Genomic DNA, 12,253 nt, shown 5'->3' on the forward strand with positions numbered 1-12,253 from the left:
GCCTGTTTCCCGCCGACATCAAAGCCGCGGCGGGCTTGCGCGCTTGGAGCCGACGATTCCTTGACGACTGACAGATAAGGCCGCACCCCACAGAACATTACACAACGTTTTATTTTTATTTATTCATTTCCCCTGTGCTGTATCCGAAGTGTGAGTGGGGACGTCCCGATTAGGACATTTTATTACCGGCGTGTATTTTCCTGTCCCGCGATTCTTTGTAAATAAACCCTTGTATTATTTTATTGTCTCTTTCAAATCCCGTGTTCGTTTGAGTTGATCACTTTCCAGGTTGAAGGCGCTGGCGCGCGCGAGCCGGGAGGTAAGCGCTTGTCGTCTCTTCTCCTTCATTCTTTCTCCCATGCTTTTATAGCCGAATCCGTGTTTGATCGTCGCCTCTATTAAAGTCCGTTTGGGTCATCCGCGAGCCCTGGTATTAACCGGAGGGTATTTGTGTGACAACTGGTGTCAGAAGTGAGGATCTGGGCCCGTTGGACAAATTTTTTTTGTCCGAGGCGAGAGATCGACACGGTCGGGAGTACATCGCGCCCGACATTCGGACGAAAATTTTTCGTAGTCCGAGGCGAAAATTTTGTATAGTCGATTGGGCTTGCACAACGCGAAAAGTGCGTCATTATATTTAGATCGATTTTTGAGGTAAAATACGTGCGGTGAAGCGACCTCTTCTTTACGGATGGAAGAGGTGAGCGGTATGGAAGAAGGAATGGAAGGTGCTTTGAGCCTTCGAAGTGAGTCGGAAGTAGTTGGGGCGGAGAGCATGAATGGAGCTCCCCCCGTCGTCGGGACGGCCCCGATACCCGAGCAGCCATGGGATCGATTATTTAGGAAGATTGAGGAAATGGAGGAGCGAATGAGGGCCGATAGTGAGCGATTGGGAAATCAAATGAATGCTCAGAGTAAAGAATTGAAGGACGAAATGAAGGGAATGAAAGGGGAATTGAAGGGAGACATGAGGCGAATGATTATCAAAATGGATGCTCGGAGTGAGTGAGTGGAAAACAAAATTGAAGGATGGACGAAGGGATTGGAGGAAGGACGAAAGAATGGTGCCGATGGGGCCCAGGAGGAGCCAAGGGTGGCAGAATTTGAATCGGAACGGGGGGAAGCCAAATTGGGAATGGCAATTGAAATAAATGGGGAAGTTAGGGAAGGAAATTTGGAAGGGAATGGGGAAGGTAGAAATTTTATTGGAAAATGTTTTTTACATGTAGGCCTGGAGGTTTATCGTGGCCGGGTGGATGCCCCAACACATCAACAGGGGGATGAATTCGGAATGGTGCGGCACAAGGGCGGTTGTGCAGTGCAACAGGGGGTAACAATAGGGTGGGGTCCGAGTAATGGAGCCGGACTGGGTATTTATTGGGGACGGCCTGATGGAGCCGGAATTGATGGGTAATGATTATGAAAATGATTTGACCCAGCGGTTGGGGACCTGGGACAGTCCCATAGAGGACAAGTTTGATCAGGCCCAAAGGCGTTTGGGGGAAGAGGTGAGTCGGTCCGAGGAGGTGGTCGAGGTGACCGAGGGGACCCTCACCATGCACACCGATTGGGTACCGGAGGCTCCAAAATTACAGAACCAGTTGGGGGAGTGTGTTGGCTCCGGGCTGGATTTGGACATTGGAGGATCGGGAGATAGCTTCGGGAGATTTTGTCCCCATAGGGAATTTGGAACAGTTGCAGGGAAGGGCAGAACAACCTGTGGCGGGGGTTATTACCTGCAGCTGCGGTTTGGGACGGGAGATACAAATTGTTAAAAGGAAATTGAAAGTTAAATGGAAATGGGAATTTGATTTGGAGCAGCTATGGAGGGAGTTGGTCCCCGGGCTGCGGAATTTGGACCAGGAGAGGTCATTGGGGATAGCTTCGGGGTAAATTTGACCCTTTGTAAATTTGGGTATGCCATCCAGCTGGGGGGCTGTACTGGCGAGATTTGGATGTGGGGTCCAGCCATGGGTGTCGTGGTACGACCTGGGCCCCACCGGGGGTCTGGTGGAGTGTGGCGTTCCTTGTCTGTCGGGGCGCCGCCCGAGCGTATGGCTCGGGCTGGCAGGGTCACCGGACCCTGGTGGGGGTTAAGACCTCCAGGGGGTCCGAGGTGGTTTCTCAAGCCTGGGATGGCATATATTGAGGACCACTAGGGGGAGGTTTTGTGGGTTGCGCTTTGGCGGTGGCACCCCGCGGACGGCCAACTTGGGCCTGATGTAGTGACTACCCGGGCATGTGGCCTAACACCCTCTCCCTGAGACTTTGGGACAGCCGGCATGTGGTCACCTGCCATGCCGTGCTGGTCTATGGACACGGGTCGATCTGCATGGACAGGGATGGATTATAGCCCACTGGACAACCATTGGGGCATCTGTGGAACGTGATGGTGTGAGAGTGACCTTCCACAGATGTTCCGTTATGATTTGTGGACTCTCGGTTTGGGAAGAAACACATGGGGTTGATGAATCGGGGAATGTGTAACGTGCCAAGCATATGGGCCATGCTCGGCTGGCATGTGTATGGCAAAGCATCTTTCTTTGGTGAGTTTAGTAAAATGTGAAAAATGTTTGCCACGGGTAATCGAAGGGTAGATGCAAATTTAATGGTGAATTTTGAAATGTCTTGGTGGTCACTGACAGCAGTGACACCATTATTGATCCAGTTGTGTAGACCAAAGTGTTGGAGGCTGTGATAAAATTGACAGGTTAGCAGGACACAGCCTTCAACTGGTTGCGGGGGCGACTGTGCTGATATTTGGGACGTGGAGTCATGGGGATGTAGTTGGATAGTCTGGGGGTCAACGTGGTGCTATGGGTGTCCGAGGTGTGTGGACGATGTCTTCTGGGTGAGTCACTTGGTGGAGCATGGCTGTTGACTGGACCTCGGTGTGGTCAAGTGTGGGTGGGCACTGGGGGCTGCAGTTCTGTGGACTGGGGGACGAGGGCGGCATAGGTGAGGAGAATGCCACGCACTGCGACCGTCTCCCCCAGGGCCGAGGTTGTGTGAGTGAGGTTTGTTGGCAGCAGGTGCTCACCACATTTGCCAGCTGGGGCTAGTGCAGCTGTGTTCCTCGCAGGGGGGCCGAAGGATGGATGGTGGGTCGCACCCTTATGGACACTCATGGGCCATGTTGGCGTTTTGACTGCTCACCTTGTCCCGATGACCCTTGCACGGTAGAGGTGCGGAGCTGTCGGGGCCACAGGTAGTTGTGCAGTGATAATCACCGTTGGATGCGGATCCACATACCTGCCAGTATAGTGGGGAGAAAAGTGAAATTTTGAAGAATTTGATTGGCCCACTGATAAATTTTGGGATTTTATGGGTGGATGGCACTTTTGGACCTGACCAACCGGTAATTACCTGCACATCAAGGTAGAGGTAAGGCCTTGATGTTTACTGTCCCAGGCTTCAGGACTTGCTTACGGAAATTGGGGACAGGTAATTTGGAGTTGTGGGTGGGTGAGACTGATGACATGGCCGGTGAGGGGGATGGAATGTGTGCGCCACAGAGTCTTGTGGGTGGCGTTTGTTTATGTGTAGAGGTTATGTGTTTTTACGTGGTCGTGAGGTTGGAGAAAATGGATGAATGATGATTATTGGGTAATGGTAAAATGTGAAACGGGGATTTCACAATGGCAGGCCATGGCAACTCTTTTGTACCATCTTTGGCAATATGTGTTGGAAAATTGAATGGCAGCGGGGGAGGAAATGTGTTTTGGGGATCTTGTGGGTGGGTAAGGTGTGCGCGTGTGTCCGCAGGTACAGATCGAGCTCTGAGGAGGGATGCCTGCGCCCCCCCCCCCCCCTCTGCGGCAATTACCCCTGGCAGCCAGTGGTATCTGGAACTTGGAGCTCGTCGGTGGAGGGTCTGATTGGGCGCCGTGGGGTAAGGGAGACTCCTGGCGACCCGTTTAGCTGCGCTGAGGCAGGAGGACACGGAGGAGCCTGGGGTTTGGAGACCCTCACCAGCGGTGTAATGGCGGAAAGGGCTGTTTGGCTGTCACGGGGCCAAGAGGTAAAGGGGGGGGAGTGAGGGGGGCAATGAACTTGTGAGTCAAGTGACCTGTTTTGGGGACTACGGGCACCACAGCCTGAAGCGCCCCCACCATCTTACTTGTGCGGTACCTCCCCGCTGCCTAGTTGGGAAATGCACACACCACGAATGACATCTATGTTTCTTAATCCTCTTCAAACATTTACTTTCTACATCACTCACAACCCTTTACTTTCTACATAACAACTTTTTAACTGGTAGAAAATCATACTGATGTAGCTTTGTGGTCACCATGAAAAATAGTAAAGCAACTGAAAACAAATGTAAAGGGAAATGAAGAACCCAATAGGATATGGTCTTGTTGTCCTCCATTTATATATGTAACTGCTTTCAAAGCTTGAACACACCCAGTACTTTCACAAATGTGCTTCAAATGATCTTCCTTATGTGTAAGACCTGAGAGAGTATCCATATTGAAGTCACCCATTATAATCTTTGCATTTGTATTGCATTCAGGTGCTCCAATGAAGTTAGTAAGATCTGCGAGATCACTTCTTTCATATTTTGGGTGAAGGTAGAGGAACATTATTAAGGCTACATTTATCTTACATATGATTATTTGACCTTTTCCTGAAGCTAGTTTAAAGCCTGAGCATGAAAGCCAAACTAAATCTGTATTATTTTTCTTGTAAATGACTAATCCCATTGATTTTGACGAAACATCGATTCTTTCAACAATTTCGAAATCTTCAAGTGCAATCATTGAATTGTCTACATCAGGTCCTAGTTTGGTCTCAGCTATGCACAATAAATCAGAAAACCCGAAATTATTATCTTTTCTTAAACATTCAAGATGATCAGCATCTTGCAAACCGTTAATATTGATATATGAAACCTTGTAATCAGTTAACACCATATCATCCTTTGAGCACTCAATGCCTTCTCATCCAAAAATTTGGGTGAACATTCATGAACAGCAGATGTTTCCAGTCGAGCTAATTCTTGTTTTACAGATGGATGACAATAAATATAAAATCTTTGAAAATTCTTCAGAAACACACCTTCTAAAGTTGTTGACCGACTGACAGCAACAAAGAAACAACCGTGTTGTCTTGTATAACTTTGACATTTTGTTGTGTAGTCGACCATAACTCTGTCTCTAGTGATTCCTTGTGCTGAATTGCAGGTAATGGCATATGCAAATACTAATGGATATTGAGTCCGCCGAAAACTTACTCTCTCTGTTGATTTTTTCCATGTTACAATCTCCTTCAACGGCTTTATCGGTACTGCATACCTGTCTAGGCTACACTTAGCGTTGCAGATACTTCTTGTCATGACACCGGTATCATCATCAAACCTACACCAAACAATGCTATTTTTGGTATCCACATCAACTACATAACCAAATGTGCCATTAGTTAGCTTGTCAACTTTGTTGATGTTGCTTGTAATTTTAATAGGTGCAACACTCTTTAGGTGAAGAAGATTTGTAAGACCCTTGAGTTGTGTTTCGTTAGCTTTGCTGAGATCAGGCATAACAGAACTTTTCTTACTTGTGTTACGTGGTCCTCCCGGTGACTACCTGGTCTCGGTGACCCCCGGACCGTGAGAGGAACTCCGCCAGAAAGATCTATTATTTATGCTCTTTCGTAACGCATAAATCTGAATTCCAATCAATAAGAAACCCCACACCAAGGATCCGGAATAATCAATGATATATTCCCCGAGCAATCAACAACCATCCACAATCAGCAATCAATAGTACAAAGATGTAAACTCATCTATAATAACTCTAAGATGGCCATCTTATACATTCCTCACGTGAGCCCCACTCCCGACTCCCTCCATGGTCAATGTCTCTCTCAATGTCTCCGTACTCTGGTAGTTCGATCTCCGCACGTGGGCGGTTGAACGGACCCTTCCTGACGTGCTTTCACCGGGCACGTCCCGTACCGGGAACAACGGCTGCAGCACGCACCTCCTGGCCAAGCAAAGCGGGTACAGCAAAGCAGGCAAAGCAACACGCGGCTTGCCCAGCGCGCGCGGCCCAAGGTGCGACCCGTACGCGGCCTTGTAGACGGTGAGGCGAACTGTGCCAGCTGCTTGGTTCCGTGCACGAACCCACGGCGACTTGACGTGTCAAAGGGTAGTTACACGTCCCGGTAACTCCTCTCGCCAGACGGGCTTTTACACGCCGATTCTGTTACGTTGCTCAATCGATACCGCTCGCGTCGAAGAATCGTCGCTTCTCCAGGACCTCATGTCTTTTCTTCTTCCGTTTCCGGTCTCCTTTTTCCCAGAAGGGCTCCTGACCCTTTAATCACAACAACCTTTAATCGAGTCCACATTGATAAGCAAAGACCTGAATAGTAATTCACATACATTCACATAAATATGTAACACTCCCCCCCTTCAAGAAAGAAAGTTTGAACCCAGCGAAAACTTTCTTTGCCGGCCAACTTGGATAAACAAACCAGATAACTCACCCCCCCCCCCCCAACTCATCAGTTCCCCCCGGGCACAGTCATCACTTAAAAATAAAGCAACAAAATTTCACACAATCCCCCAGATTAATTCCCTCTGGACCAAGCGTTAACCACTTCTAGTTTCTCTTGAATGACGGTTAAGAGGTGGTGACCCAAAGCCCCCAAATTTAAACCTCTCTATCGCACTTTTTCGGGAGGCCCAGCGGAGTATTCCTACCTGGACGCCTTTAAGAACGTGGCGTTCACGGTTAGTCTGTGTAGGAGCCTCGGCTCGGCGACTCCCCCGTATATAGTGCTTCAACTTCTCCAGACTCCTAACAGTTACGGTGGGACCCCTTGTCCCAGCCGTTACCCGACTGGCGGTCTCCTTCTCGGCCAGTGCTCTGACATTCATTCTTTCGGGAGGTGCCGTAACTCTGGGAGCCTCCATAGTAATATCGGCTGCTGCCAACCCCAAAACTCCTGCCAAGTGGTCCTCTTCTGTAGACCTCTCGACGCCTACGAAATGCCTTCCCTACTGTTATGGTCCGACCCTCCAAATCCTTACCATGCCAATTCTTCTCTGCCTCTCTGGCGTCTCTTGTGCTTACAAACGTGACAAAGCCGAACCCTCTTGACCGTTGCGTTTCCCTGTCTTTTACCACCCGCACTTCCACCAGCGGCCCATATCTGTTGAAGACAGAGGTCAGAACTTCTTCCTCTGTGTTGAAGTTCAGTCCCCCTACAAATAACTTTGAACTTTTGTCGCCATCCCGAGCTGGTGGGGTGTTATTTTCCCTGCTGTGCTCTTTACCAACCCTCGGGTTACCATAAATTTGCCCCCCGGCCAAATCATTTCCGATAATCACAGATACTTCCTCTACAGGAAGCATGGCTTGTAAACCGACGGTGACCGGTCCTGACACCAAATCGGATTCCAAATGGATGACATGAAGTGGGGCACTAACACAGCCACCGATCCCTTGTAACCGAACACTATCACCGGTTGCGGTACTCTTTGACAATGGCAAAATGCCTTCAAGCATTAAGGATTGATGGGCTCCTGTGTCCCTCAAAACCCTAACCGGTCTTGGGTTAGTCAAGTCTCCCTTGAGTGAGACCAACCCCTCATAAATAAATGGTTGGTAACTCTTCTGTGGGCGATTTCTTACGTTTGCCATCGCATTCGGAGTTGTACTCGTCGGACTCCGCTCTGGGTCTTCCCTTTTCATGAGGTAACAACTGGACATCAAGTGTCCAGGTTTCTTGCAAAAAGCGCAAGTAGGCCCGGAGGAAAAACTCGTGGTCTGCCTCGGGCCCCCCGAAAAATAAGTTTGTCTTGGGCCCGCAGCCCTCTGATTTCGAACAGGTGGGGTATCCGCGTTGTCCCCATAATCCTCTCGAGGCCGCCGCCATGTATTGTCGTTCTCCGCACCTGCTGTTCCCCACCTCCCCTGCGGAGATCTAGGCGAGGAGTTAGGTTCGTGGACCCCTATCCGGTGTGTTAAGGCATAATCATCTGCCAGGGTGGCTGCGTCCCACAACTTCGGTACTTTCTTTTCCTGCAGGTACACTTTGATGTCCTCGTGGACACACTTGAAATTCCTCCACCAGCATCAGGTCACGCAATGCTTCGAAGTCGTTCCCGACTCCTTTTGACTCACACCACTGATCAAACATATTTTCTTTCACTCTGGCAAACTCCACATGGGTCTCACTCTCCCTCTTCCTGGCATTCCTGAATTTTTACCGGTAAGCTTCCGGAACCAACTCATAGACTTTGAGGATGTGCTTCTTCAATACCTCATAATCTGCACATTGGTCCATTGGTAGCGCCGAATAAATCTCTTGAGCTTTTCCCACCAGCACACTTTGCACTAGTATGGTCCAGGCCTCCTCTGGCCAGTATAACTGTCGAGCCACTTTCTCAAAGTGTGGAAAAAATTTAGCGACTTCCTTTTCACTGAAGGGTGGAACCAGCCTCACATGTCTGCCCACATCCCAGGTGTTCTGGCTAGGTGTCGACCCCGTCAGCAAGGGTGGTACCTCTCCCCGATCTCTCATTAAATCCAGCTCCTTGAATTTAATCTCTTGCTGAAGCGCCAGATCACGTTCCTTCAACTCCCTTTCGGCTTTTCTCTCCTCTGCTTCGAGTTCCCTGGCAGCTCTCCTCTCCTCTGCTTTTCTCCCTTCTAACCTTTCCTGGAGTTCTCGTTCCACTCTCCTTTCCTCTGCTTGTTTCTCTTCTATCCTCTCTTCTGCTTTCCTTTCTTCTTCTGCTCTTTCCTTTTCTGCTTTCCTTTCTTCTTCTGCTAACCTTTCCTGGAGTTCTCGTTCCACTCTCCTTTCCTCTGCTTGTTTCTCTTCTCTCCTCTCTTCTGCTTTCCTTTCCTTTTCTTTTAACCTTTCCTGGAGTTCTCATTCCACTCTCCTTTCCTCTGCTTGTTTCTCTTCTCTCCTCTCTTCTGCTTTCCTTTCTTCTTCTGCTCTTTCCTTTTCTGCTTTCCTTTCTTCTTCTTTGATCCGTTCCTGGCTCCGTAATTGCAACTCCAGTTTCCAGAGCTCAACGTCTTCTGGTTCTTCGGGTAGCCACTGCCAGGCTAACTCGTCCCATGTTCCTAATCCCACCATAGACTGTATCACCGTGGTCTGCAACTCTGCCTTCCTCAAATTAGTTCGGACCTCCAAGTTAAAATGTTTGGCCAATTTCAAGAGGTCCGACTTTAGTAACGCTCGGAACTGTGCCTCACTCGGTGTTACCGCAAAGTTCTGTGCCACAAACGCCATGGTGCCTATCGTTAACACCTGTTAACCTTCACCCAAGACTTTACCCCCAATTTCCCCAAAAATTTATCAATTAATACTTAATTAATAAATTTTAATTAATAAAAATATTATTTTATTATTTTATACAATTTTAGATCCCGGACGTAGACCCAATTGCGAATCCGCAAATCGTAATTTGGATGAGCCCCCAATTCTGTTACGTGGTCCTCCCGGTGACTACCTGGTCTCGGTGACCCCCGGACCGTGAGAGGAACTCCGCCAGAAAGATCTATTATTTATGCTCTTTCGTAACGCATAAATCTGAATTCCAATCAATAAGAAACCCCACACCAAGGATCCGGAATAATCAATGATATATTCCCCGAGCAATCAACAACCATCCACAATCAGCAATCAATAGTACAAAGATGTAAACTCATCTATAATAACTCTAAGATGGCCATCTTATACATTCCTCACGTGAGCTGCACTCCCGACTCCCTCCATGGTCAATGTCTCTCTCAATGTCTCCGTACTCCGGTAGTTCGATCTCCGCACGTGGGCGGTTGAACGGACCCTTCCTGACGTGCTTTCACCGGGCACGTCCCGTACCGGGAACAGCGGCTGCAGCGCGCACCTCCTGGCCAAGCAAAGCGGGTAATGTAAAGCAGGCAAAGCAACACGCGGCTTGCCCAGCGCGCGCGGCCCCATGTGCGACCCGTACGCGGCCTTGTAGACGGCGAGGCGAACTGTGCCAGCTGCTTGGTTCCGTGCACGAACCCACAGTGACTTGACGTGTCAAAGGGTAGTTACACGTCCCGGTAACTCCTCTCGCCAGACGGGCTTTGAAACGCCGATTCTCTTACGTTGCTCAATCGATACCGCTCGCGTCCGAGCTTGGCGAGGAAGAAGAAGAATCGTCGCTTCTCCAGGACCTCGTGTCTTTTCTTCTTCCGTTTCCGGTCTCCTTTTTCCCAGAAGGGCTCCTCACCTTTTTTTTTTTTTTTTTTTTTTTTTGTTTTTGTTTTTGTTTTGTATACAACATCGAGGCTCGTGAAAGAGCGAACATTAATCACACAGAAAGACAAACAGACACACAAAACAAATAACATCGGGAGCGGTAGACAAGATGGGGAGAGAGGGGGAAGGACACAAACACAACATTTGAGAGCAGGGACCGAGAGACATGGAGACATCGAGAGAACTGTGGGAGGGAGAGGGCTTTGGGGGGAGGCATGGGAAGGGGGGGGGGGGGTGGGAGAGGTACAAAACATATGGACACTGCCAAGACTTCCAGGAAAGAAGTTGGAATTTCAAACAAGGTGGATCTGGGGTGAATTAGTGGGGGTAGAAAAGATCAAGGTTTTGGATGGGGGAAGATAAGAGATGGTGGTGAACAGCTGTTTTGAAGACCTGGAGGGAGGAGTGTGATTGAAGTGAGTGTGGGAGTTTGTTCCAGAGGCGGGAGAAAAGAGGAATGAAAGAGTGAAGGTGAGCAGAGAGCCGAGATTTCGGCAGTTTAACCATCAGAGGGTGGCTGGCAGATCTTGTGCGATCTGTAGGAATATTTGGGGGACAGAGCACAGAGAGAGCTGGGGGAGCAAGGCCGGAGAGGAGTCGGTAGAAGACAGAAAGACCACCTACCTGCCTGCGGTGAGTGAGTGAAAGGCCCTCAGAGATAGCTTCATCGCGGGAGATTCCAATGATTCTGAAAGCTTTGGATTCAACAGCGTGAAGCCGAGCCAGGTGTGAGGCAGGAGCACCAGCCCATAGGGGAGAACAGTATTCCATTGAGCTGCGGATGAAAGCCTTGTATGTGGTGAGGAGCTCAGGTGTGCCTAGGAAGGACTTCGCACGACGGAGGATGCCCAGTCGGCGACTGGCTTTGGAGGCCAGCTTGGAAATGTGGTTTTCCCAAGAAAGATCATGGCAGATGGTGAGACCCAAAAGCTTGAGCGACAGAACTTCTTGGAGAGGATTGTTGAGAAAGTAGATGGGAGGGTTGTCCAGTCGATCTTTTTGGAGAGACATAGTAAGAGTGTGAGATTTGTCAGGATTGAAAGACATGTTCCACATGTTTGACCAGTCTGTGATTTTGTCCAGGTCTTTAGATAGTGAGGAGGCTGCAGACTGCCGATCTGAGGGAAGAGGAATGGAGCGGCAGAGAGTGGAGCCATCAGCAAAGAGATACAGAGGATTTTCCAGAGAGTTGGAGAGATCATTGATAAAGACCAGAAAAAGCACAGGGCCCAGCACACTGCCTTGGGGAACTCCAGCCTGAACGGGAAGGGGAGATGAGAGAAATCCATTCAGGGCCACACGCTGACTACGACCAGAGAGGAAGTCCGCAAGCCATGCATGGAGATTTCCATGGATACCATAGGAGGAGAGTTTGGTGAGCAGAGCTGGGTGCCAGACCGTATCGAAGGCACGTGATATGTCAAGGGAGACAGCTCTGATTTCCTGTTTGGCATTGAGGACCCTCCATCCATTGTTGAGACAGCAGAAGCAGCATGTCCAGAGTAGAGTGACCTGGTCTGAAACCAAATTGATGATCAGAGATCAAGCCATTGGAGAAGAGGAAAGATTTCATATCCGAAGCAATGATGGAATCCATGACTTTGCTGATAATTGGGAGCAGGCTGATTGGTCTGTAGTTGCAAGGATCTGTTTTTGCACCTTTTTGTGTAAAGCGGTAATGTTTGCTGATTTCCAGGATGCTGGCAGATGACCTTGAGCAAAGGATAGGGTGAAAAGAACAGAGAGAGGGTGAGATAGAGCGGCAGAGCAGGATTTTAGGACCCGTGGGCTGATGCCATCTGGTCCAGTTGCAGAATCAGAGTCGAGGTTTGACAAAAACTCCTCCACCTTGTCAGGAGAGAAGGTCACAGAGTCCAGGAGCAGTTTGGTTCGACTGGGAAAGGTGGGAACAGAGAGAGATGGGTTTGGGACTAAGGATTTTGAGGCAAACACAGAGTTGAGGCATTCGGCTTTGTCACGTGCGATGTCAACTGTGTGG

The 12,253-nt window shown here is 49.3% G+C and overlaps 1 protein-coding gene across 4 annotated transcripts in view; it reads left to right on the top strand.

Moving 5' to 3' along the window:
• Positions 1–12,253, top strand: part of SLK (STE20 like kinase) — a 145,577-nt gene that overhangs the window by 40,837 nt on the left and 92,487 nt on the right. For 2 of the 4 annotated variants that reach the window (XM_068111342.2, XM_068111343.2), the window contains exon 2: positions 3,766–4,021. The exons of the other annotated variants lie outside the window; for them this stretch is intronic. In XM_068111342.2, the coding sequence (XP_067967443.2) occupies positions 3,766–4,021 (256 nt within the window). The remainder of the gene's footprint in view (positions 1–3,765; positions 4,022–12,253) is intronic. 4 annotated transcript variants of the gene reach the window in all.

The sequence above is a fragment of the Myxine glutinosa genome, chromosome 3, assembly GCF_964187855.1.
Source record: "Myxine glutinosa chromosome 3, kmMyxGlut1.1, whole genome shotgun sequence".
In the NCBI taxonomy this organism is placed as follows: domain Eukaryota; kingdom Metazoa; phylum Chordata; class Myxini; order Myxiniformes; family Myxinidae; genus Myxine; species Myxine glutinosa.